At 51.1% G+C, this 26,890-nt stretch overlaps 1 protein-coding gene and 2 long non-coding RNA genes across 16 annotated transcripts in view; 1 reads left to right on the top strand and 2 right to left on the bottom strand.

Moving 5' to 3' along the window:
• Nucleotides 1–7,272: 7,272 nt before the first annotated feature.
• Nucleotides 7,273–8,879, bottom strand: POU3F3 (POU class 3 homeobox 3). The gene has a single exon (XM_059079527.2). The coding sequence runs from the start codon at nucleotides 8,850–8,852 to the stop codon at nucleotides 7,326–7,328; it is 1,527 nt and encodes a 508-aa protein (XP_058935510.1). The 5' UTR covers nucleotides 8,853–8,879; the 3' UTR covers nucleotides 7,273–7,325.
• A 2,198-nt stretch (nucleotides 8,880–11,077) lies between these two features.
• The window catches only part of LOC136792111 (uncharacterized), a 73,129-nt gene continuing 57,316 nt past the window's right edge, over nucleotides 11,078–26,890 (top strand). For 8 of the 14 annotated variants that reach the window (XR_010835320.1, XR_010835324.1, XR_010835321.1 and 5 more), the window contains exon 1: nucleotides 12,739–12,892. This is a non-coding gene — a long non-coding RNA (uncharacterized lncRNA). Of the gene's footprint in view, nucleotides 11,321–12,676; nucleotides 12,893–26,890 lie in introns of those variants that run through there. The other 6 variants (XR_010835322.1, XR_010835327.1, XR_010835328.1 and 3 more) reach the window with 5 other exon arrangements.
• On the bottom strand, nucleotides 18,117–20,753 carry LOC136792060 (uncharacterized). Its single transcript, XR_010835222.1, has 2 exons — nucleotides 20,016–20,753; nucleotides 18,117–19,518 (listed from the first exon to the last, which is right to left on the bottom strand). It is a non-coding gene; the product is annotated as an uncharacterized lncRNA (long non-coding RNA).

The following is a 26,890-nucleotide window of genomic DNA, read 5'->3' on the forward strand; positions in this document are numbered from 1 at the left end:
CCACTGGGTTTCTTTCTTTCTTTCTTTCTTTTCCTTTTCTTTTCTTTTTTTGTATTCACTACAAAGAAATCAGGTTAAATTGAGTCAGTTGGGGGGCGGTGTTCATGATCCTGGAGCGTCCAGCTAGACCAGGGGAAAAGTAACCTCTTAAGTTCTCACGTTTGCCAAAGTGCGAGCGAAGGGGGCTGGCTCCCTGGAAATGCTGCTGTAATTAATCTGGGGAGTTTCACTTTTGGCCCCGGATCTTTCTAAAGCTGACCACGGCCTGCTGTGGCCGCTTGAGAGGCGAAGCCGGCGCGATCCTGCTGGCGGGCGGCTTGGGCACCGACCCGCCGCCTGGCAAACCCGCCTCCCTTAGCGGCCGCGTTCGCCCACCGCCCGCTCGGGGTCGCCGCGCAGGCCAGCGGCCCGCAGCCCCCGGGCGGGGATCGCGAGGCGGCCGTGGGGCGCCCGAGTTCCCCCACCACCACGCCGGGGGCGAGGGCTGGGCCTGGAGCCCCGAAGTCCACCGAGCGCCGGCCTCCCGCCGTCCCGCCTCCGCTCGAGTCCCGAACAAAGCAGCGCCCCGTGCCCCGGGCCGGCCCCGCTGACCCCTGCTCCCCGCCCCCGCCTTCGGACCGCAGCCCAGGGCTGGAGCCTGTTCCGAGCCGGTGCGTCCCCTCCCCGCGCGGCACCCTTGGGGAAGGGACACGCAGTGCCCCCGAGGGAAGCCCCAGGCCCGGGTCTCTGGCCCCGAGCCAGGTCCTTGGAGACCCGGGGCTCCAGCTCCGTCTTTACTTCTCCTCCAGGGCCCTCGGGCGTGGGCCCCCGAGAGGGTCGGTCAGCAGGCCCTGAGCTCGGCTTTCCCCGGCTCCACGGTCATCGAATTCCCGGCAGAGCAGGCCGGGCCCCGGGACGGAAAATCCGCAAACGTGGAGCAGAGGGCAACAGACCTTTCCACCCCGGTGTTCCCAGAAGTTGTGCCCAGACGCCCGGGGCCCGAGCCGCGCTGAGCGCAGCCGCCCCCCAGCCCTCCCGGGAACCTTGCACAAGTTCGCACCCCGCTCCTCAGGTTCTCAGGTTTTCTCCAGCTCCCGGCCTCGTCGATTGCTCCGCCAACCGTCCTTGGGTCTCTAGGGCTCCCGAGGCCTGAGTCGGTCCAGAACTATGATAATCATTGTTATTATCAGACTGGGGACGGAGCGCAGAAGCAGAGGGCGGGGGCTGAGGGACGGAGAGGAAACGCTGATGAGGGGGGGATATTTCAACCTGTTTCCAAAAGTTTCAGTTGACAATTGCCGGTAACCCCGATAGACAACTCCATTTAAAAAAAAAAAAAATTTACTACTGCTCTTGAAAAGCCGTTATTTCTTACATCGCTTTTAGGAAGATAGATGAACAAAACATCGCGTTTCAAGCCGTTTTGATCTGTAATTAAATGGCAGGATCGGTTTGTATTCTCCTACGGCTTTTACAGAAGTTGCAGTGATCCAAAGTCGGGTTGCTGTGTCAGAGTGGCATTTTTATTAATGAGAATACAAAAAGCTTGCATATTCTTAGCCCTGCTTGAATTTAGTTGCTAAGCAACCGGTGTATGGTAATTCATCCGCGAAATTTAAATCTTTGAGAAAGGATCGTGCGTTTTGCTGAATGGTCGCCACGAGGAAAACAGCTTGTGGGACTGTCCGCAGCTGTTACGGCCGGGCCGCCGGGCAGAGCCGGGCCGGGCAGGGTCGGGCCACCCTCCCCCGCCCCGCGAGCGCCACGGCCCCACCTGGGCGCCGGGCCCCGCGCTGCGTCCCCGAGGGAGGCGGGCGTCTGCAGCCCGCGGCCTGGGGCCGGCACCACCCTCCCCCGCTCCTCGGATCTCCCACTTCCACCTGCGGCAGACCTTGCACCTGAGCCAGCCGTCTGCACCCCAGGGTGGAGGGGCCAGGCCGCGACCCCGCGCCGCCCCCCTCCCAGCGCCCGCGCCCCCAGGCCCGCAGCGCGCGCACACCCGGCCGCCGCGAGCACGCCGGTTGCCCTCTTCCTAGACCCCTCTGAGGTCACTTCCAGGAGGACTCTTCCTCGAGGAAGATCCGACTCATACAGAACGCAGCCCACAGCCCTCCAGAAGGCCAGGCGGCCGCCGCAGGCCGGCAGTGACATCATAGGCTCCTGCTCGCCACGCTCGCGCCCGCATTTTAGGAGACAGGAACAAACACGGATGTGAAATCAAGAATGAAAGAGACAGTAATCTAATTAATAGGCCATGAGCCAGGCTAACAGAATCAAAGAATCTGATTACACAAGTACCCCTCTTGCTATCTCCGCCGCCCCGCCCACCCCCGTCTCCTCCAGCCTCCCTGCCGCTTCCTTTCCTAGGTTGGAAAGTCCAGGAGGCAAACCCAGAGCCCTCCGATTTCCTCGCTGAATTCAAGATCAAGCCCACGGTGGGGCTCCATCAGCCGGGAGGTCACGTGGGTGACCTTCGGGACCTCGGAACAGCCGCTCTGAGGAACTGAGATGACCGAGTGACCTACAGAATTTGGAAAGCTGGAGAGGTGACCCCTACACTTCCTACAGTATCACTCTCAACCACAACAACGACCACGACCACGACCACCATCACTACACCTGCACTAGTGGCTGCTTCTCCTGTTAGTAACAGGACCAGGAGAGAGCCATTCTCCACTCAGAGACATTTTAAGAGGGTCTACTTTTCCAAAAACCCATAGCACAACTCTTTTTTTCCTACATCACCTTGCTTCTGGGTCACCGGTAACTTCAAAGTTTTAAGTCTCCTTCCACACCCTTCCCCACCACAGACATCTGAGCACAGCCATGTACTAGGTTTTATTCCTGCTACACATTGGCGTCTGTTCTAATAGGTCCAGCCAGCCATGTGCCATTCATGAAAGAAGTGAATTCTCTCATTTCTATCCTTCTGCCTTGAAAAAAACCAGGTCCACCTCCTAAATAATTAATTTCAAGTCTGCATCCAGTGCCAATACTTGTTGCATCCATTTTAGAGTTTGATTAATTACCCTGGAACTGGGGCAAACTAAACTCAGTGTGGAGAGAATGTTTCTTCCTTCAATTTAGTTCCGAAAGCTACAAGTTATTGATGGACCTTTACTCTATTTACATACAAATTGGTGCAAATGTGGCCATCTCTTAAAATGCATTTTGTATAAATATATAAGAGTGTCATTTTTGATTTAGCTTGAAGAGGTTGATCATTTATTACAAAAATAAACGAATAAATACAACAATATATTGTTGCTTCCAACAGGATAAATACTTTACAAATATATAATTTAAAAAACAAATTTAATTGTTAAAATTATTTAAAATATTACACTTATCGATAAAACTATCAATAGCATAGACTGCATTTAATATTAGAACCGATTATTCTCTGAAAGTTGAAAACCATTCATAGAAAACAGATTATGAGCTTGGTAATGAGCGTACACTGGGGGCTACAGGGAAGCAGGGGGAACCTTTCAGATCAATAATGGATAGTTCGGTTTGGGAACAAAGAAGTAGTCCTTGGCTAAGTACTTAAAGAAAAAAGAAAAAAGAAAAAAAAAAAAAAAAGGCAGAGCAACAACAGCAAAGGGACTATTTTAAATACACCTTGAATGATTTATCGCCCAGACTTGCAGGGGAAGATGATTGGGTGAATGAGACGGCTGTAGCTTGGACAACTGATCAGAAGCCACGGGAGACTGCAAACTATAAATGGGCCTAGCTTGGGATTAGCCAGATTGATGGAACAGAACTTTGTCACTTTCCTCTGAGTTGGAAGGGGAGGGGGGGGTGGGCTGAAATGGAGGAAACAAACGAACACTTGACGAAGCACAAGACACTTGCGCTACAAAGGAACACAATGACCAAATTCATTAAAAAGATCTGGTGATATATAACAATATTTTCATTATTTACATGTGTAACAATATAAGCCTTAGCACAAAACCTCTCAGTTGTATCTGCCCTCACTTGTTTTCCAACCATGAATTTCATTTTGTAAATACATTCAAAGGGTTGATTTTTTTTTAAAAAAAAAAATATGGAGTGCAAGCATGAGCTCACTTTAAAAAAAATACAAAATAATGGAATAAAATGGGCCAGCTTTCCCAGCTGCTCTAAGTTACTCTGCTACCTCTAAATCAGAGCTTCTTCCAAAGTAAACAGCAAAGGTTACTTTTTAATAGAAAACAGGGTGAAATCCAATGTTAGTTCTTTTGTTGTCAGCCAAATCAAGTAAGCAAATGCCTCCTAACATTTGAAATAGACCCATTCTCTCTCTGATCAACCACTACCAGTCCTGCAGGGAACACAGGTTTTCATCTCACGCGCCAGTAGCATCCACCCTATAAAAACAACCACACCCGATCCTCAGCTTTCCAATAAGGCCTTCCGTGCTTGCCCCTGTAGACCCTCAAAAAACGATAAAGTTTGTCACCACCCCCCCCCCCACTCCAGGTTGTAAATTTGCTGGGCAAAGAGATTACAACAGCAAGACAAATAGGAAACGAGAAGGCAAAGAAAAGTAAATTGTGGTTTCTTGTTTTCATTTTTTCCCTGCTCTCTGTTTAATAAATATGGCCTTTTTCAGATTTCACAAATCAAAATGATTGTGATTTTTAGTACGATTTGGTGTTTAAAATAATGCAACTCAATACACGGCCATCTGGCTGGGCTTGATTTATGAAAGTGACACAGGGTCTGTCTGGAAGAAATAACTGTTCCTTGTTGCTCTAACAGTTTTCCGGGTTTTTTAACCCCTGCATTGATATCACAGGGAGAGGGAGTAAAGATGAGAGAAGACGCAAAAAGCGAGTGACAGCTCAATGAGATTAGGGGGGAACTAATCTACAAAATCATTGCTTTATCACCCCCAAATACTTTTTAAAGTACAATACGAAGGGACTCAAGGAAGCAGAGCCTTTTGCGCCTTGTTACTTACAACCTGAGGCATTACACTTTCACTTTCCCACATTGTAAATATTGATACATTAACTTGATAAATGTGACCGCTCTGCAGGGTGTATCTAAAGAGTGATCAAAAAGTGAAAACCCCCAGCACCGGTAAAGAAAATACAGAATCGTACTGGGGGAAAGACGGAAACACAGACATGTAGCATCTTAAGTCTGAGCTGGTGATCACACTGAGGGTAATGCAGTGTGGACCACAATCCGGAGTTTAGAAGTACATTCTCCCATTATAGAGAAAACAAACAAAACACCCCCCCCCTCAAAACGGCTTAATAATTTAAACTTAATTACATATAGTTATTAGTGGGAAATAATTGATATAAAAATATTTCGTCGACTTGTAAACTATTCTTTACCACTATTAGTCTTCAGAAAAAAAGAGGAAAGAGATGTAGCAATATGGTGGGGGAGGGGAGATGAGAGGGAAAAGAGAGGCTAAACTTTGGTGGTGGTGGTGAGGGACTCTGTGTTCACCACTAATAACGAGTTGGCACATTTTTGCCGGGGATGTAGTCCAACGTTCTGATAAAGATGATAAAGGACACAGGTATCTCTGAGAGAAGGACTAGCATTTAGACAATCTCACCTAAAAACACTAAAAACACCCACTAAAACTAAGGGAGGGACACATTTTGTGAAATTAACAGACTAACAAGGAGTGACTACGTACGTGGTCAATTACTAGCGGTCTCTGTCATCGCCTTTTATTCTAGATTTGCAAATGTACCTTAGGTGGGGCAGACGGCTTCCTCAGCTCTATCCCTTCAGGATTTGCATTGTAAAAAAAATATTTTCTAAAGGACTCTTTTCTTCCCCCACAGTGTTTATGCATCAGACACAGACTATTTCATTCTAACAAATTTATTTTCTCGATCAGCTCTTATGGAATCACTACTCAAATTAAATTACAATCAAATGATCACATCAAAAGATACCCTTATTACCTAGCAACTGTCCATATTTTCATTTCATTTTGATTTGTGCTCGTCTGAAAAAAACACGTAATACAAGATCTGGGGAAAAATAAATTACCGTTTTGCAGCAGTTCATAAGTATTCTGAATAAAATATTAAAAGAAGTCATTTAATGAAAATATAAAGCAAATATTTTTAGATCAACAACGGATCTAACAATTCTATATTGCCGTCTTTTGAAAAGTCTGTTTATTAAAACCTACCAAAAACACTGCTTGGAAAGGGCAGTATTATATAATCACATCCACAGCACCCATTCAATCAAAGTTGGCAACGGATTGAGGAGAAGAGTCCGGAGAAGTGCTGTCTTTCCAAATCCCTTGATCTGAGTCAGTCCAGAAATAAAAAATAAAAAATATTAATAAAAAAAATATTAGCGGTGGCATCTTTAGGCGTCGTCCACCCATCGAAGCGGCAGCCGGTAAGCCGGGGTAGGATGCCGGCGGGCCTCGCTCCGCGCCCAGTCCGCCCGCCCGCGCCCGGATTCGCCGGGGCCTCTCCCACTGGCCGCTGGACATCCCCTGCTCTTTCGAGATGCTTTTATTTCCAAGGTTACTTTGAGGATACGTATTCTTTTTCTTTTGGCTTTGCTATCAGTCTGTTAATTTCAGAAGCTGTGAATACATATATGTATATATATATATTTCTTGTTTTCCAGAGATTGTTCTTTTTTTTTTTTTCTCCTTCCCGTTTCATAGGCAATTTGTTTGTCCCCAAATGACTTTGATATGGACAAGAATAACAGGGTCCGGGAGCACAGAGTCACCCCTGATTAAACCCGGTGCCTCTGCCTGCTTTCTGGTCGCTCCCAGGAAACAAAGTTTCGGTGGATCTCTCGAGGCGAGGGGTGGGGGGCGGCCCTCTGGAGGGAGGAGGTGGGAGGGAGGGGGGGGATGCTTTTTTTTTAAACAAATGTTTTTGTTTTTTTTTAAGAAGATAGGACGAGGCAGGTGCTAAGTGCTCTCCACCGTCGCCCCGTAGGACTTCTCCGGGTGGGAAAAGCCTCGCGAGCGCAGTTTTGGGGCGCTAGGCATCTTCACCCTTCTTTAAAAAGAAGCCCTCAAACGAACCCCCACCAGAGTAGAAACGAGATCTCACGATCGCCCCCTTTTTTCTTCCGGTTTTGCCACGGTCGTGTATATAAAACAGTCTGGGCATTTCTAGGCTTTGTTTGTTTGTTTGTTTGTTTCGCCCCTCCTTCCTTGGACTTCAAACAACGTCTCCTCGGTGCGTCCCTCTCCTTTCCCCCCCCCGAGGGCGGGCAGGCCTGTCTTTGGGAGGAGGGGAGGGCGGCCCGGCCCGCCCGGCGGCGGCGGCGGCGGCGGCGGCTTGACAGCGGCGGCGACGGCGGCGGCGGCCCGCTCCGCGCTCGCTGCGCCCGGGCCTTCACTGCACGCTCGTCTGCAGCCCGTGGTGCGGCGGCGGCGGCGTGTCTGCGCTCACGGTGCCCACCTGCGAGTAGACGTCGTCAGGCGTCTGCTGCTGGATCCCGGGCGGCGTCATGCGCTTCTCCTTCTGGCGCCGGTTGCAGAACCAGACCCGCACCACCTCCTTCTCGAGCTGCAGGCTGTCGGCCAGGTTGGTGATCTCCTGCGCAGAGGGCTTGGGGCACTTGAGGAAGTGGCTCTCGAGCGCGCCCTTGACGCTCACCTCGATGGAGGTCCGCTTCTTGCGCTTGCGGCCCTGCGCCGCGATCTTGTCGATGCTCGTGGGGCTGCCGGTGCTCGAGTCCGCCTCCTCCAACCACTTGTTCAGCAGCGGCTTGAGCTTGCACATGTTCTTGAAGCTCAGCTGCAGGGCCTCGAAGCGGCAGATGGTGGTCTGCGAGAACACGTTGCCGTACAGGGTGCCCAGCGCCAGCCCCACGTCGGCCTGCGTGAAGCCCAGCTTGATGCGCCGCTGCTTGAACTGCTTGGCGAACTGCTCCAGGTCGTCGGACGTCGGCGTGTCCTCGTCCGAGTGCGGATCGTGGCTGTTGAGTCCGGGCCCCGCGCCGCCACCGCCGCCGCCGCCGTGGTGCGGGGGTCCCTGCGCGTGGTGCGGGTGCGGCGGGTGCGCGTGCGCGTGGTGGTGGTGGTGATGGTGGTGCTCGGCCAGGTCGGGAGTGTCCCCGCGCACCAGCCCCGGGTGCACCAGGCTCTGGGCGCCGCCGCCCGCGCCGCCGCCGCCGCCCCCGCCCGGCCCCGGGGGCGCGCTCAGCATGCCGTTCACCGTGAAGCCCCCGGGCTGCGAGTAGAGCAGGCTCTGCGGCGGCGGCTGCTGGCCCCCGGCCATGGACGGGAGGTGCGCGGCGGCGGCGGCGGCGGCGGCAGCGGCGGCGGCGGCGGCGGCGGCCCCCCAGCCCCCGGGGTGGCCCTGGTGCGGCGGCGGCGGCGGCGGCGGCGGCCCGAGGTGCGGCGGCCCGCGGTGGTGCAGCGCGGTGCCCGCGTGCAGGTCGTCGCGCCCCGCGCCGCCCTTCACGTCGGGGCCCTGGGGCGGCGGCGGCGGCGGCGGCGGCGGCGGCTGCTGGGGGCTGCCGGCCATTCCCACGGCGCTGCCGGACCACGGCGAGCTCGCCTCCACGGCGGCGGCGGCGGCGGCCGCGGCGGCGGCGGCGGCGTGGGGCAGGGCCGTCACCCACTGGTGCGCGTGGCTCAGCATATGGCCGCCGTTGCTGGCGGCCATGGCCCCCTGCATGAAGTCGCTCTGCACCATCTTGACGGAGGCCGGGTCCCCCCGGTAGGCACCCGAGGTCACGGCGGCGCTGCCGGGCGGCATGCCGCCGCCGCCGCCGCCCGCCCCGCCGCCGCCGCCGCCGCCGCCGCCCCCGCCGCCGCCGCCGCCGCCGGCCCCCGCCGCGTCCGAGTGGACGATGGAGCCGGCCGCCAGCAGGCTGTTCCCCGGCAGGTAGGGGTTAGAGGCCGCCGTGGCCATCCCGCTCCGCTCCCGCCACCCTACCGCCGCCACCACCGCCGCCGCCGCCGCAGCAGCAGCCGCGGCCGCCGCCGCCGCCGCCGCCGCGCCCCCCCCGCCTCCCCCCGCTCCGCCCCCCGCCCCGGGCCCCCGCCGGCCCCGCCGCCGCCGCCGCCGCCGCCTCCGCCCCCGCCGCCGCAGCCGCGGCCGCCGGCTGCAGCTGCAAGGCCGCTGGGCAGGGCGCGGGGGTCGCCGGCCGGCCTTGGTCAGCAGCCGCCGCCGCCGCAGCCGCCGCCGCAGGAGCCGCGCTCCGGGGAGGGGGGCTCGCTTCTCGGCGGGGCGCGCTCCGTGGCCGCCCCCCTCAGGGGGGGTCGTGGCCGCCCCCCAGCCCCGGCGCGATCGGCTCGCTCCAGCGGGGCTCGCCGGGAGGGGCGCGGGCCTGCGCCGGGGCTCCGGGCCGGGCGCGCCGGCTCGCGCTCCTCCTCCTGTCCTCGGGCGAGCGCGGACTCTGCCGGGGCGCGGGGCTCGGTCCACCTGCTAAGTGGAGGTTTCGCCGGAGGCAACAAAGAAAGCAGCCGCTCCTTTCTTCTGGACCAAACCGTGGACGCCCGGCGACCGGCCGCTCCTCGCCGCCTCCTCAGGAACGCAGCTCACTCGTCTCCCCTTGGAGTAGTAAAACTTTTTTTTTGTCCTTGAAGGCGTGGTGATGCTGGCTGCTCGCGTGCGGAGAGGAGAGGCTGGCTCCTGCTCTCCCCCTCCGGTCCTCTCCTTTCAAGTTTTGTTCTGTCCTAGGAAAACTTCTGGCGCTGGTGCATTTCTCTCAAGTTGCTATTGCCGGAGCTCGTGGTTGCCTCTGAAACAACAGTCCTGTTTCATTCTCCTCGCAACAGTCACAGTCTGATGCGACATCTTTCCTTTTGGGTAGAAATTAGGAGACAAATATAACAAGGAAAAAAATTGAACAGGAGAAAAAGGAGGTCGAGTTTCTCGGTTACCTTGCTGCTGACGGTTGGGGTTGGTGTTTTATTTTTTTCCCAGCAGAGGTCTGCAGGAGGAGGAAGAAGAGTGCACTGGTGGAGGTGGAGGTGTGTGTGTGCATATAGGGGATCCTTGATACACAACCAACTCCAGTGGCACGACGCACGGCTCAGAGGCTGCCCCGACGGCGCTGGCGCTGGCCGTGCCGGAGCGGAGTTGCCGCGGGAGCTCGCTCTGCGCCCTGGTTCGCGCGCTCTCCCTCTCTCTTCCCCTCTCCCTCCCTCCCTCTCTCGTTCTCGCTCTCGCTCTCCTCGCTCTCTCGCCCTCTCGCCCGCCCGCTCGGATCTGACAGTTCGCTCTCTGTCCCTCCCTCTCCGAGCGGGGACTGTCGAATGTTTACCCTCCGCCGCGAGCGCGCACCCACCACTGCACTTTCCCAAATACAAGGAAGTCGAGCACCAGGGCCCCCGCTGATTGGCTACCCGCTGGGTGATTGGCAGGTCCGGAATGACTGGCTCAGGACGCGCGGCCCCCCTTCCGGCCGTTCCGATTGGTTGCTTTTTAATTTAGGCAGAGCGTCGTAGAAGCTGGAAATCTGTCGTCCCCCTCCCTCCCCCCGCCGCCTCCCTCCGGTTCGCCACTTTCTCCTCCCCGCCCCTCCTCCGCCACCCCCTCCGCCACATCTTAACTCTTAGTGTCCGGCCGAGACGTAGGCTTTACCTCCGTGGCTCTGGGCATCTCAATAGGTCTGGGAGGGGGAGGGGGCTGGAAGAAAGGGAAAGGAGTTGGGGGGGGGCGTGCGTGCGTGCGGGCGGGCGGGAGGGGGTCCGCAGGAGAACGTAGAGGGGAAAATCGTGAAAAATAGCAACCTACCCACTCCACCTGGTACCGCGTTGTGCAGCCGTCCTCCCCGCCCCCCACCCCATCCCAGAGATCGGTAACGCGCCCGGCACGGATGTGCCATTCACGCCAATACCTATAGGCAGATGTGTCCCCAGTGGTTTCAAAGTTTCCTTGCTCCTCCACCAGCCGGCCCCCGTCCCCGCCTCGGCTGGGGTGCGAAGGGGGAGCTGGCGGCGCCGAGAGCCCGGGTAGCGGCCGCGCTCCTTGGAAATCCGCCACCGCAACTTTCCGCAGCCGCTTCGCGCCGGCGGCGGCCCCCTTTGTTTAAGTTCTCGGATGCCATAGTCTGGGAAACCTGCAGCCCGGGACCAGCGCCGGGCCCGCGCGTGCGAGAAGGACCGCAGGCTGCAGCGCGCTCCCCACCCCCGCCTCTCCCTTCCCCCGCCCCCTCCGCCGGGATTCCGGCGAGGAGCGCGCGTGCCCTTGCGAGTCCCGGGGTGCCGGGCGGCGGAGCGCTCGGCCGACCTTCCCCCCTAGACACACCGTCAGTGTGTCTGCCCCGACCCCCGCCCCCGACCCCCAAAGGCGTCGGGAAGCCTGCGGCAGCGAGAGCGGCCTAAGGAAGCGGATCGGCCCGCCGCGCCCTCCACCGCTCACACTGTGTGCGGGTGCGTGTGTGTATTTCTTTATTTCGGTGCGGTCGCTATTTAGTGGTGTTTCGCCTGCTCGCTATTCTTGGGCACGCTGGCGCTTTCTCTTTCTCTGCGGCCTCGGAGGGTCTGCGGCGGGCGGCGCTGAGCGCGTTCTCAGCCCAACCCGGCGGAAAGAGTTAAGGGGGCCGGGAGGGGGAGCGCGCGGGGTGGGCGGGAGAAGAGGGGGTGGGGGGAAGCGGCCGAGCGGAAACGCTGCACAGAGGAGCCTCAGCGAACCAAGAAAAAAGAGAAAGTGGCCACGAAAACAAGGGCAAATTGAACCCTCCTCGGGGATTTCCAATGAACTAAGCCGACTCGGACGTTCAGTAAATACATCGTCCCTAACGAGTGTGCGTGTGCTTGCACCCCGCACCCGGCCGCGCTGCGCCGGCCCTGCCCGCCGCCCCGGACGCAGACGCGGAGCCGCCGGGGTGCTCGGGGCTGCCCTTCTCCCGCGAATAAGTCCTCTCCTGAGCGCAGTTAGGGGTACTCAGGGCCGGAGCTCTCCAGCCCAGTCGCAGACACGCAGCCCTTGCGAGATCTCGAGATGAACGGTGTGCGCGTAGCATTTGTGTAGGATCTGGTCCAGCTCCTGCGTGCCGGGGGGAGAGGTGCCCTCGTAGGTAGGTAGGTTTTAGTGATTCCATTATTGCGAAGGTACAGACCTGAACGGCGGCGGTAACCAAACCCCAGACAGAACGGATTTTTTCCCTGCGCGTCCCCCTTAGGTTCCTTTTTATATTTATGTATGCGTATATGTATATATGAAAGATGGAACACAGATTTCATTGAATAAATCTGAGATCTCCAGGTGCAGACGTTTGGATAGTCGGTGCCAGCACCCCATGTTTTCCTTTCCTGCCGATTTTGCTTGGATCCGGCTCAAAAACCGAGAGAGTCTCGTGGTTTTGTTTACACTGAATGGGGAGGATAGGAACAGAGCCATGGGGCCCCTTTCATTAATATACAGTGAGGATTTTGTCTAAATTACTGCTATGAATTTCACAGTACACGCTTTCAAAAGCAGTCTCAGGTGGCCTGATGAAACGTGATAGCGCTTCTGCTATCCACTTTACACACATCCACTCTCTTTCTTTTCAAGGAGGGTGTGTGTGCGCGTACGGGAAGCCCCCCAAAACGCCTTGCTCCTCGAAATCAGAAATACACTTCTGTTCCGAGCTCTGTCCCCTTCGTCCTCCCCCTTCGCGCACTTAGTTCTCCAGTCGCTCCCCAGCCCCACCCATCCGTCCCCTCCCTTTGCCGAGTGTGATTGTTTTGTCTGGAAAAAAAAAATCCAAAGTATATAACAAGGGGAGAACAGTTAGTGCTGATTTTCATTTGCATACATTTTCATATATTTTGGTGAAAATAATAGACTAGTGGAGAGCTGGGCTTAGAGGAGTCGCTGGAAAGGCAAGGCTAAGGAAGCACCGCTTCTGGGGAGTTGAGAATATGCCTCCCCCCACCCCAGTCACCTTTTTAAAAAAAAAAAAAAAAAGAAAGAAACATCTTCATTTATTTTAAAATCTAACCTTGGAAGTTTGCTCGGTAAGTGTTTTTCATTTTCTTTACCTTCTTTCTCTCTTCTGCTCCTCCTTTCAGGTTTATTTATGCTCTTGTAGGTTTGGGAGCTTGTTTCCAGTGCTTGGGACAAGAGAGGGCGACTGTTTTGAAGGAAGGAAGGGAGAGAGTGTTTGGGGGGAGAGTTAAAAAAACCCAACCCTGCTAAAATATTACATAAAACGATGGCCTCATTCCAAAGCGCCCCACGGCAAGGCACTTTACTTATTTATTTATTTTTTTTCTGGGGAGGAGGAGAGTGCTATTAATTTTAATTGTTGATTGTCAGGGAAATATAAAGGCCCTGAAAAAGAAGTGAGGATGGAGCACGCAGCATTATAAATATTTCTTGCTTTGGGGTTTCTTTTTTCTAGAGAATCAGGACTAGAGGGAAAGAAACCCCCTTTCTGTAGCCAGTGCTGATGTGTTGAACTATGTGTGCCTGCCTGGGATTGGGGTGAGGGATTCCTGCTGGGAACAGGGGGATGGAGTGAGGGAGGGGGGCTTGGCAAAGGGAGGGCAGGGAGCTGGAGAAGAAGGAGGCAGGGGAGGAAGACGTGGCAGGAAGTCCGTGCCCCCCTGGTTAAGGCCGCGTCTGGGGAGCTGGCCGCAAACTGCAGTCTCCCAGTTCGGTAGTGAAAGGCCATCAGAAAGAGGGTGATCAATCAAAACTAACCAGGACACCTTACACTTTATTCCCAAAGGAGGCTGGGGCTTTAGCGTGGCGTAGTGTTTTACTTTGTTTTCTAGTTTTGACGGCCGGCCTTGCCCCCCCCCCCTCACCCCCCGACTCTCGCCACTGTCCCTGGGTTTTGTAAAAATTAAGGGTGCCTTGCTTGCCAGGTGCAGTTAATTCGAGAAATACGGCTGGAGGAAATAGCTAGGCCAAGTCCAAGCCCATGGGAGAACCCTACTTACTGTAGTGAAATAGGCTGGAGAGGACCCTAAAAGATCCTTGGTTTTGTTCTTTTTAGAGGAAGTCACGTCTGGGGTGGTGAGGGGCTGAGAATCCAATAGCTGGAATATTATTGCACTTTTGTCTCCGGAACACCTTGCAATTTGAAATTTGTAATTTCTTTGGAAACAGTTGATGCCAAATCAATGAAATGGTTTGTCAGGAAGGAGGAAGAGGTTTCACTTGGGGAGGGGGTAAGAATCGCCAGTTTTCCGCTCCTTGTTTTGCGTGCCTGGCAGCGTCGCTTTTGACTGAGGTTAACTCTCTGTGCTCCATTGGACCAGATGCCATATAGAGCTGCTCCCTGAAGATCATTTGTTTCCTTGATGGGGAACATTTCTGAGCAGAGCATATTGGTTGCCATAGAGAGAAAAAGAAAAGGAAGAACACTGGTCACATTAAGCTATATGTTTGTGCACTGGGCTTTAGATAAAAGGACCTTGGCTCAGCCAAAGAGAAGAAGCCGCGATAGAGATTTCTAGCGCCACCAAAACTAGCTTTATTTTGTTTTGGACTTTTACAGTTGAAACATATAAGCTAATTTTATTTGTTGTTGTTAATTTTATATGACACGGTTTACTGAACAAAATAAACTTTGCAAGTGCTCGGGAGTCGCACTCTTGACTTGTCAGCAGGGGGCGCACTGACTCGTCTTAGCAGGTACCGTGTAAAATGCAGCTGTTTCAAAAGCAAATCTGCTCTTCCAAACTTGCCAAAGGAACAAATGCCCCTACCTTTCTATGCATATTCACAACGAGCAGTGAATTCATTGCAGAGCACAGCGCCTTAAAATAGGACAGTGAGCGCCCCCCCCATCTCCCACCCATCTCCCACCCAGCCCCTTCTGTGAAATGGCCCCGAAAGAAAAACAGTTCAAAAAAGTATTCCTCCATTTCTTTCCGCAGAGTGGATGTAAGTCTGGAAAACAGAGTTGGGCTGTGAAAGCAAAAAACACTTTACAAAATTATTAGGGGTATGTAGTAAGCTACCTCAGAAGCTGGCTTTCGGGTTGTATATTTTGGGAAACAGTCAAGAAGAGAAAAATACATTCTAAAGATATTATCTACTAAATAGTGAACATTCTTCAACTTGATGCAGGCTTTGACTTCTAAATAAAAATCCAGCTCCTGGAGACTTAGTCAAGGCATCCTGGATCTCTTTTACTCCATTTGATATTCAATGGCTCCTTTAATTCTTCATACCTCCTCTGGCTGTAGAAAGATTTTGGATGTATCCTTGAAAGGCTTGTTAGGGAAAAGGGAAAATACAAAATAGCCATCCCTGAGAGGTCACTGTGGGCTTGAAACTTTTTTTGGCACAGTATGACTTAACACAGTTGCAGAAAAGTTTTAAGAGAGCACAGGCTTTCCGCCTCAGAGAGTTTTAGATACAGCCAAGGAAGACTGAACTTTATTGTGGGGAAGGATGAAAAGATACGTGGAAAACTTCCTAAAATAGTGAAGGGCAAAAATCCTGCCCGGTTCTGAGGAATTAGTCAGTTTGTCACTAACAATTCTCCCAAGGAGATTTGGAGAGCCTAAAAAAGGGAAGCCATGAGTGACTTGTGAGAAGCTGGCTTCCCTTGTTCAGCGGCTCCGCACACCTGTGAGTATGCCACTGAGGCTGCAGGAAGGGCCCCGGGCTGGAGGCTCTACCGTCCCTCTGGAGGAGCGGGAAAGACATCTTAGCCTTTCGAACTCTATTCCAAGGCAGCCAGGTTCCAGCCAGAAGTTTTGCTTTGAAACTAACTTGAAAAAGTCAAGGTTTGGGTTTAAGTGGTATTTCATCTAGGAGGGCTGAAAGATTATGGGAATAACGTATGCAGAGGAGACACTTTAAAAAACATTTTAATTCCATGATTTTTTATCCGGGGGCTCTCACATTTAGAGTCAGGAAATGTACTGTCAGGTCTGTGCGAATAACACAAAGTGGGCAATGGAAGAAACCGTGTAATTTGAACCCAAACATGGCTTTTTCTTCAGCTCTCCGGACATTTCAGACAAAAGACTTCTGGGGGAGATCCACAACGCACGGGACCAATGCCCCAAAGCTCTAGGTTACTTTGCAGGCCCTGGGCTGCTAAATGCATTTTAAAATTATTCAGGAGAAAGGGCACTTTTTTGTTTAGCCAGGCATTTTGTAAGACAATAGTTAAGCAATAATTGTACATATTGGGAGTGTACTTTTTGGTGTCGCTTTTCATGAGATCTGGGATGGTTACTATCTTGGCTGCTTCGTATGTTCCTTTTCTATAAAGTTACTTAAAAAAAAAAAAAACCTGGAAGAAAAAAAAAGCTTGCTACTCATGGTATCTACGATCTTAGGTTACCTCGAGTAAAGGAAATAGAAAATAATAATTCTGGATAAAGCAACAAGTTAATTTGAGAACTGGCATATTATAGAGACCGCGTTAGCGTTCTGTAATGATCTGGAGGTGGGAACAATTACGCTGTGTGTGAACTAAGATCCAAAGAGCTGGGCAAAGCTACAGACTTTAAATTGTTGGGGACGGTGAAATTGCTTTTGCCAAAAGAGAGAATGAAGAACATCACCTGGGTCAGATGTACAAAATACAGACTGGGTATTTACTCATTTGCTTCTATTTGAGGATGATGAGGCGCTCCGTCCGGTACCGTGGCAGTGCAGAAGGACATCTGCCGTTAGCATTTACAAATTAAAACGTGTAGCCTACTCACAGTCCACCCTGTGTGCCAGATCCAAAGAAAGGGCTCTTCAGTGGTAGCTTTTGGGTGGAAATCAGTATTTGTCATCTGGCTTGGTGGTGGGTGGGTTGTTTCTTGGTCTTGCTAAGTTTTGGGAAGTGTCCCGGGGGTTCCTCCTATGTGGTTCTTTGTATCACTTGGATAACTGATCTAGCTGATCTGCAGGAAAGGAGCAAGCACTTAGTTCTCTTAGATGGGCTGGAAGGAGCAATGATACATTCAGACACTTGTGATTTCTCACCCTCAAGTAAGAAGCTTTACTTCTGATGCTTATAGGACAGCTTTAAACTACAGACCACCTCAGATTGTGGAATCTACATTAAGAAGGCACGATAAGTTGTTAATCGAGTGTATGCTTGAAAAACATCCCATTTCCAACAGTTTGCTCACTGTGGCTGCATTCGTGCACCTGACAAGTCTGGTAATGAAAGCTACCAATCGCTAGGGAAGCCGTGGCGGACATAGTGTGATGGGCTATTCTTTCCTGTCCCCCCTTCACCGCCCCCCCCACCAACAGTGGTCTTCTTGGAATTTAAATTCACAGGGCTAGGTAACAGAGAACCCAGCTGATTGATCAGAGTGATGATGATGATTTATTAACAAAAACATGTGGGTATGTCTAGCTAGAAAAATATTCCAAGGTCAACTTGGTGTTTTTGTGTCTGTGTTTTTAAAAACAAAATATTAACTCAGCTTTGCCAGAGGGGTGGTTGGATTTTTTTTTGAGCTTGTGGCCCTGACAGAATGAACTCTCCTCTCTTCCTTGAGGACACGCCCTGCCCAGAACCACCACCCCCCCCCCCCGCCCGCCCGCCCGCCCGCCTGCCCGCCATTCCCTGTATAGCTTCTCCTTTCTGGGTTGGGATCAGGTAGTCTCCTGATGGATGTCTTTGTAGCACACCAGAAAGCAATTCTTGTGCTTTAGTGCCTCTTTTTTTTTTTTTTTTTTTTTTTTTTTTTTTTTTAAACACTTGAACTTAGCTATTGTCTGAGGAGCTGGGTGCAGATTGCAGCTCATCAGGCTGAAGGCTGCTCTTTTGGGCATTTCCCCCAAATGATGCTTCTGTGGTGTCTTTTCTCCTGTGGATGCTGAAGCTCCCACTTCACTGCCCGGCTCCCTCCCTAGGCTCACCCTGGACTGTCAGCCTTAGGGGGTCTTCAAGGGTGGCTATTCTGCTCACTTTTAAAATACAGTACCAATATTCACTGATAACTGATACTTAGGATACTCTGTGGTTTGCAGCAATAAAATTCCAGCACTAAAATATCTGGCAAAGAGACTTTGGCGGTAGAACTAAATGACCTTGCTCGTTGTAGCTTCATGCAACTGGGGCTCGTTAGTCCCCAGTTAAAAGTTCTGTGTCTGATTATAGCTTTGAAGGCCCACCTCCTCCCCCCAGATTTCAGGTAGGGAGCCTGGTTTCTCAACAAAGCCCAAGGGGAGGATCCCAAGCTTACAGTGGTGTTGGACAGCCCTCAGCTCTGAATTTAATATTATATCAGGGTGCAAAAGACCTCCAGAAGTCAAGGCGTGTGTTGTCCAAATGGCTTAGGCTCTGTTCCCTTTATTTGAAATCCACATCGCAGAAACAAAACAAGTAAAACTTCCCTTGGAAGAACATTGACTATTCAAGTCTCCAAAATTCGAAAACACTGGGCTGTCAGTGCTAGGGTCCAGGAAGCGATTCCTTTGCAGGGTTAGGAAGTCAGATTGGGACGTTCCCTAGAAAGGTTTGTTTTGTTGGGCGGGGGGTGGGGGGGGTCTCTCTTCCGCAGCCGCAGGGTCCCCCTGCTCGCCCCCTGCTGTGACTTGCGTCCCTCCGAAGCGGCTTCTCTCAAATAGGCGGCGGCTTCTGGGGGCCCCAGGGCCGAGCTCTGCTTCCTTAAGCTGCATTTTATTTTACTGAGAGCACAATTTGCATAATAAAATGAAGAGGACCCATTACTCCCCTTTTCTCCGTACACGCTGCCCGGCAAGGACTTTGAGACTGTTATCTGAACACCCACAGCGGCCTTCAGAAGTCGAATTAGCATTGCTTTTCTAGGGGAAAAAGAAAAATGGAAAGCGATTAAACGCAAAAAGGCCAGGGGAGAGGGAGTAAAGGAGGAGGAGTGAGGTGGAGGAGAAAAGCAGGGAGAGAGCGAGGAGCGCGGGGCCAGAGGCACAAAGGCGAGAGACCAGGCGGGGTGCGGGCCAGCGACGAGGGAAACGCTGAGTCACCCTAACCGGTCACCGGGGACGAGGCGGCGAGATGCCGCAGCCCAGGAACAGCCGGCGCGCATCGCACCCCACCTTCGAGGCCTCCTTCCCGCCCGCCGCCGGCGGAGCGCGGCCGTGGAGCTCGGCGCCGCCCGCCAGCCTTTGTCACCGGCTCGGTGCGCGGCCGCGGTCTCCCGCGGCGGGCTTTGTTCTGGCGGAGCAGGGCAGGGACCCCTCGCCCCGCCGCCCCACCCCCCCCGAGCTGGGGAAGCTGGGGGTGGGGACGGGGCGAAGGGGACGGGGACCAGAGGAGCGTCGGCGGGCGCCTTGGAGCCTGGGATTTCCTGCCTTCGCTCTTTTCGTAATTGAGCTGTTCTCCTTCGGGGCGGGGGCCGGGCGGCGCGGGAGGAGGAGGAGGAGGAGCGGGAAAGAGGCGCCCGCTCTCCGCCTGCCGCAGGGGCGAGCGCGGCTCGCGGCGGATCCGCATTGTGGCCGAGTGTGCACGGCTGGAGGGGCGCAGGCATGGATGCGGGAGGAGAGCCGCTGAATCTGGCCCCGCGTTCCAGGTTTCTGGCCAAGGTTTCGGCGGCTGCGGGGCGCCTCGGGTCGGTGCCCGGTTCTCCCCCAAGCTCTGCTCTCGAGGTGCTTTGGGACCGCGCGTGGGCGCTGTGGACGCGCCCTGGGTCCGGCGGCTGCCCACGGGGAGCGCGCAGATCCCCGTCGCCGAGGCCTGTGGCTGGGGACAAAGAGGCAGACGGCCGGAGCGACCAGCGGGCGGGCGCGCACAGGCACCCACGCGCGCACCCCACCGGGGCCCTCCCCTGGAGCCCCCGCGCCTCGGGGCCCGCGGCTCTGCGTCTGGAATGTTCGTCCCTCGCACAGCCCGCGCCCTCCTCTCACCCTTGCCTTTAGCAAACGGCGTGGGATCGTGTGTCACCCTCTCCCTAGCCACCCCCAAAGGTGTGGGTAGATTGCAAGAGTTGCTGCTCTGTTATTGTTTGTCAAACAGGCCCTTTCTCTGGGGAGAGGGGCGAGGGGCATGTGGCGGATCCCGGGCCAGGATTACATTAATCAAAGCATTATTTCCCCAGAGAAGCCGAGCACAAATGAGAGTAAATCCTAATAAAATTGGATCGCGGAGAAGTGGTACGCTTTAAGTAATCTGTGCTGCCTGGTAAAAAAAAAAAAATCTCACGTTTATAAGATGTGGGTCTTAAAAAAATATCTGCACACCTTTGGCCTTGGTTGCTGGGTCCGTAGCGATCGGGACGGGGGACAGTCACCACCCCAAGCTCAGGTGAACTTCTTAAGTAAGAAAGGGACGTGGACACCCCGGCGTCCGAGGTTCTATTCCAAGGGTACTCTTGGCCCAGGCGCGCCTCTGGAGTATTTGCAGAGGCCCTGGGCCGGATCGAGACCCCTCGGTGCCCTGCGAGGACGCGGACTCTGTTCCTCTGGGATCGTGGCTCCACCATCCTCCTCTAGCGAAGCTGCAGGGCGGGCAGTCCCCGTGGGTGGCGGCGCGAAGCCCACCAAGCGGGCGGCGGGACTGCCACGTCTCCCCGGCCCCCGGCCCGCCCGAATAGGAAAGGGGGTGACTGCTGGGGAAGCCGGGGACACGGCTGGCCGGCGACGCTTCTGGTACTTTCAGGTCGTCCCAGCCTGGAAGCAGGCTCGCACTTCGTCCGCCTCCGTCCCCCAGCTGGTAGGAAGCTTTCCGATACCCGGTGCGGCCGTGCGCTAGAGAAGAAGAGCTCTCCTCCCCACCCAGAGCTCCGAGCAGGCAGGCAAAGCCCACCGGCCAGGAGGAGACCTCCCCGGCCAGCTCCCGTCCCCCTCCGGCCGCGGGACACGAGAGCGGACTAGCTGGTGACAAGCGGGAAAGCGCCGTCCCCGTCCTGCGGGCGAGCACCAGCCTCCGGACTCCGCGCGACCTTCCAGAGACGCGCGACCGACACCGCTTCCGCGCCGGCCTCGCGGCCCCTCCTCCGCGCCCGAGGCCGCGGCCCCGCGAGCGCGGCGCCCCCTGCAGGCCGGCGCCGGAGGAGCCACCGCGCCGCCCGCGGGTGGCCGGGTCCCGTGGGTTCACCGCGCTGCCCACGGCCTCGCCCGGCCCGCGCGCACGCGCACAGCCAGCGCCCCCTCCGCACGCGAGCTGCCGGCGGAGGGGCGGGGGGAGAGCCGGCTGGAGGAGGGCGCAGGAGGGCGGCAGGAGAGCCGGGGGTGGGTGGGTGGGGTGGGCGGTTTGCGCCGGGTCACCCCTCCCTGGCCCTTCCTCCCAGCTCCCGACCCCTCTCGGGTCGGCGCCGGGCAACCCCGGCCGGAGTAGGCGGCCGCGCGCCTCGTTCCCGGCCCGCGGGCTCCGGAGTCCCGGGAGCCTCGCTGTCCGCTCGCGGGGCAGGGCCGGGCGCAGGGAGGGGCTCCCCTGCGGAGCCGCAAGGAGAGCCGCTTGGAGCCGTGTGCCTGCGCGTGTGTGCAGGTGCGGTGTGCGTGTGCGTGTGCGTGTGTGTGTGCACGCGCGCGGGTGCGAGGGCGGCGTGCGTGGGCGGCGTGCGTGTGAGTGCGGTGCGCGCGCAGGGCAGGGCAGGAGGCGGTGAGGGATGCTCTGGTGCAGCCGTGAGATCTAAATCTGCCACCTAGAACTCCCCCGCCCCCAACGCGGGCGTCTCCTTCCTCCGCCTTCCATCCCCTCTGAGCCCCAGAGAGATCCCTCTTGGGGTCCCGGCATGTTCATGGACCCCCGGACTCACGTGAGCGAGGGTGAGCCGAAAGGGACCGTGTCCTCTGAGAAATGCGACCGAGAGCCTTTCCAGGCTTCTGCCTGCCCTTGAGACGGGATTTCACCCACTGGGAAGCCACGTTTCAGGGGCTTGTGTATCTGCTTCCTCTCGGTCTTGGCCTTCAAAGGGGCTTACGTGGAGGTTGTTTTTATTATTTTTGGAGGCATAGGGTGGAGGTAGGAACCAGTTGAAAATTACTTTTGGGGGGGGGGTCTCTTTAGCTGACCTGCCAGCCAGTTTTCGGGCTCCTTTCCAGTGATGGGAATTGTTTTTTTTTTGGGGGGGGCGGGGAGTGCAGACACCCACATCTTTTCAGTTCTGAATTAATGACTCTCCTTTCCTCCAATCTCTGATTTTCATAATTTCATACAAAACAGGGCTGTCAGTTATGTCTTATTGGAAAAGAGGAAAGCAGACTAATAGAAGAAAACTTGGGCCCAATGAAATTCCTCCTTCTTACAACATTAACTAGCCTATCCAAATTGTTCAACTCTCAAGGGGGAACACAGGGCAGAGGGAATTCAGAAAAAGGCTAAATATTTCTCTCCATCACTGAAAATATGAACCCAATCGCCCAACTGTAGTTTTGATAACGTGACTTTCAGAGGATCCTAAAAACAAACTTTATAAATACTTTTAGTGCCCTCTTTTTGTCCTAATGTTTGCATCTGGGGATTTTCACTAATTTGGAAACACCATTGGTATATATGTTTTTGCTTCTTGGATTTAGATGGACATTATGTGGTTTAACTCTTAGCCACAATTCACTATAAGACCTCCTCCTGTTCGGGAAAAAGGCTCTGAGTAAAATTTACTCACACTCACCTCCAGAGACTCTCACCAGCCAGTATCTTGATACTATTTCCATCACTCCTTTTCATAAGATAATGTATAGACAGCTAAATTTTGGTAAAGAAGGTTAATGGTAAAATGTCAATGTTTAACAGGATGAGCTTTTGTTTTTGGATTCAAAGTTCAGCTTTTCTTTGAATTATTTATCAAGCTGTTTGCCCATAGGCCTTCCTAAGAGAAGGACAAGGTGAAGGGGGGGGCACCACTAATTTATTTAAAGCATATGTTGACATAAGATTAAAAAACTAGCCTTTTGGAAAACAGTAATAAGTAAACCATGTCTATAAACACCCACCTTTGGGACTGTGAAAAAAAGGAAACCTAATTACTTTCGTAGAAAACAGCCTCAGTTAACAGTTAACTAAAATATTGTATGGCAGTCCCTTGGAAGCTCCTCCTCCTCCTTCAGTATAGGACCCTTTGGTAATATACACATATTTATACATGATGTAAATATACATATGCACGAGGGTAGATGTTTATGTACATAACATAACAAAATATATACATACCCCAACTGAATACATTTGCATATAACATGCCCATGTGTACTATACCAAACTTCAACGATTAACAATACATTTTATAACAGATAGTCCTAAAATAAGAGGAAGAGTGAGTAAATCTTATGCCTATTGAAAAAAATTTCAAAATTTCTTTTGAAATCTGAATTGTGCCAGCTGTAGGTGACACCACAAGAGTCAGTTAAAAATAATCCATGCACAGTATTAATATTTTCAGCACGCTCCATTTAAAAATACTATGAACGACTCATTTTACATAAAATAAAAAAGGGCACCATACGTTAGAATTTACAATATAAACATTCTATCTAAATTCAGGTACTTTTCTTTTTTTTTTTCCCTGCAAATGAAATACTGTTGTCTTAGAACAAAAATTCAATTCGGCACACAATGAAAAAGAGCATTCGTTTTATTTTCCATTCTGCTGTAAAGAAAACATTTTTTAAGTAGTTTAATTCCGTGGGCCTTTATGTCATTAAAAGACATTCAGTAGTCTAGTGATAATTCCAAATGGAAAAACAAGTTGGAGACATATGTTTATCCTTGAAATGATTTGTGTAATATGGGATGACATCTTACTTATTTGCCTCTTTTTAGATAGTATTTTGAATCTTTGCATTTTCAAAGACTTTTTTTTGGTTGAAATAAGAATTACAGTTAAAATGAATACATTGGCAAGAATCCAAACGCCTGTTCGCGCTGAGCAAATGTAAAGAAATATTATACCTGAAGGTTATGCTTGAAAAGTGATTTGCCCTCAATGATAAAAAGAATCAAAATGATGAAGTTTTGAAATTTTCTTGAAGACCGTGATAGAAGGAGCTCTCTCATGTAATGAGAGTTATTTTTACTGATATTACAAAATATTTTGTTGTCTTTCCTGTGTTTGTATCAATGTATATTTCTTTACTGAAAAACATATACGGTGTTTATGATGGCATTTATTCCCACATGTAATTTATTGCTTGTTTATTTCAGAGTATTTCAAAGACTGATGACTCATCGGTGGTGTCTAAATATTAGTGATGAGCTTGTGAAAATAAAAATCAGTTTAGCCCAAGTGCTTTTTGAGGTTTGTTTTTTAATTTCTTAAAAAAATTAAAGTTAAAATGATGGAAATACCACAAGTGGAAAAATTTTTTAAAAAAGAATATTACTTGGAAAGAAGTAAAAACATTTTACTCTAGATGGGGTTTAAAATCAACTGTAAAAATAAGTTAGTCGTTTATTTTAGAAAGTTTTCTTTCTGATGGTGCGGTATGATAGGAGACATAGGCTATATAATGATCTGAAATTGCACAACGTGTATTAAAAAATTTGGATAAAGAGTCATTCACTCCAAAATGTAAAAGAATCTTTTCTGTCGATTTAATTAATGAAGTGAGTAAAGGACTGTTTTAGTAAGCTCAGGTTACATATATAGAAAGATTTGTGAGAATAAATACTTTGGTGTTGTGTGGCCGAAAAGCAGACAGAACTATAATGTAGCGAATAAAACTCCCTAGAATGTAGGCATCCAAGATCCAATGTTTAAAAAATTTGTCAGTTACAGAAAAGAAGGGAAAAAGCTTATTAACTCAGGGCAACTATAAAATGTTGACAGATATCAAGTTTCATAGCCAACCAGGCTGTTAGAAAACTGCTCAGATGTTGGTGGAGAGCAAGTTACTCTGTGAAACCAGTTTCACAGTGAATTATCTTCTTAATAAATTTAAACTCCAGCTTCATAGACTAACCATTTTCTTCCTCTCTCCTCTACTTCCTCCCTCCCTCCTTCTCTGCCTTTCCTCCCCTGCCTTTTTTTTTTTTAAGTCTGTAAGCAGTTGGGTGAGGCTGCTTTAGTGAGGTTCCGAGCGACCCCCAGGGAGATTTCAGGTTCTCAGCCTCACTGTTTAGACAATATTAGTGACACACATCGAGGTGAGATGTATCTGTGGTCTCTCAAAACATTTATTTTCTTTCCTCATCCAACTAATGGCATGTTTTAAAGAGAGAACCAGGCAATGTCTACCAAAGGCAAAATCAGAGAATGTAATTAATTATTTGAAGAATTCTGCCTAGCTATTAAGAAAAAAGAGAGAGAGAGAGTGAAATTTGAACAGTCTAGATTGGCTAGCTATAGCGATTAAATTTGTAAGCTAGCGACAAATTCTAGAAGATCTTGCTTGATTCCTCATTGTACGGATGGAACACATACCTGAATGGACCCCCCAGGTGAGGCAGTTACTAGATTTAAATAAAGAGAGTGGAGGGGGCTGACTTTCCAGGTTTGGCTGAGTACATTGACTGAAGTTATTAGATAATTGTTCAACTTTCTACTTAGCCCCATGAGAGGAGACACACACATATTATAAAATACTTTAAATTAATGTTAGATAGTCCAGCTGGGATTGCTAAAGTTATTTACATTTAGCAATGGATTAAAATGTTAGCATTATACATTTAATAAATTAGAATCTTGTATGCTCTGACTTGGAAACATCTGCAGAACACATTTTCAAGGGTCTTTTAGGGAGGAGAATTTTCTCTGTGTAATTTGAATTCAAAGGTGCTGTCCCTTTACCTTCTGTGTGGGACAAAAATATGAGAGGACAATGTTATGTGTTGTAGGTGGTAATTAGATCCATAGACTATTTTAGAGTAGTCTTTGGTAGAGTAGGATAATAAGATTTGGGTTTAGTTTATAGAACATTAGTAAACCTTAATTACAGGAGATTTTAAAAAAGATATCTAGTTGCAAATATTATTTTAAAAATAGCACCTAGAATCTATATTAATGAGCTTTGCTTACTTGCTCAAAAATTTCTGGAAAATTATGTCACTACGTTTTGCATTCATCTAATTAAACAACTGAAATATTGTTCTAATGCATAAGCTACTCCAAGAACAAATAAAATGTATGCCAGATAAAAAATATTGCTGATTTCATATTTGCTATAATAACAGGAGGGAGTGGCCAGGTGAAAACTATAGGTGAGTAATGCTTTATATTTATTTATAAAGTTGTTGTGTTACACTAACAGAAATTATGAAAAAAGTGTGATAATCTTTTGAAATTTTTCATGATTCCTATTTCTAGATGCACCTAAAAATAGGGAAATACGTAGAGCTTTAATGTTTGCTTGCACAGAAAGTAAACATCTAGAAAAATTTAATGAATAAGTGAATGAAGGATATTTAGCAACTGGGCAGTTAAACCTAAGATTGTACTTTTGCTATTTACAATTACTAGTCATACTACCCTGTTTTTTCCTTGAGCCTCCCACAAACATACACAACGTGGAATTGTTACAGAATCACTCATTATTTCTCACCCCAGATCCTTTTCAATGAAATAATGCCATCCACTGAAGATTTATGGCAAAACAAGATAATAGACTTATTATTAGGAAGTTCTCCTGTCGTAAGAATTTACAAGATTTTTTTGGAAACAATACCTCTAGGGATATCTATTTTGCTTCCTTTTTTTTCTCATTTTAGAGTTAAGGCCTAATTTTCCATGTTGGCCATTGATCATGGTGGAGGCTCTTCAGAGGTAGCCATGTAATTTCTTTATCTTTCACCTGCAAATTACACACATTATTTTGCAGCTCAAAATAAGCATTCCCAATGAGTTGCATTCAGTAAATGTCTTTCACAGCATTAGTACAGAACTGAGGTACAAAAGAATATTAATCTAATACATTCCAAAATTCAAATACTTGTGATTAATAAGCATTATTATCTATAAATAAGGCCCTAATGATACTTTGGCAGTGTTGTAAACACAAGAATCAGAAGCAATTATTGTCATTATTGTTCAGCAAGTACTTCCCATGAATACCAAATGGGTATTGCTGTCCAGCTACTTGGCAAGTAGGGTTCCCATAAAGAAACAGCTGTTGGCCAATCAGGACTGGCTACTGTTTACTGCCCTTAACCCCAAATGCAGGGTCCTTAAAGAAAGGAAAAA

This window comes from Kogia breviceps, chromosome 11, assembly GCF_026419965.1.
Source record: "Kogia breviceps isolate mKogBre1 chromosome 11, mKogBre1 haplotype 1, whole genome shotgun sequence".
Taxonomy (NCBI): Eukaryota; Metazoa; Chordata; class Mammalia; order Artiodactyla; family Physeteridae; genus Kogia; species Kogia breviceps.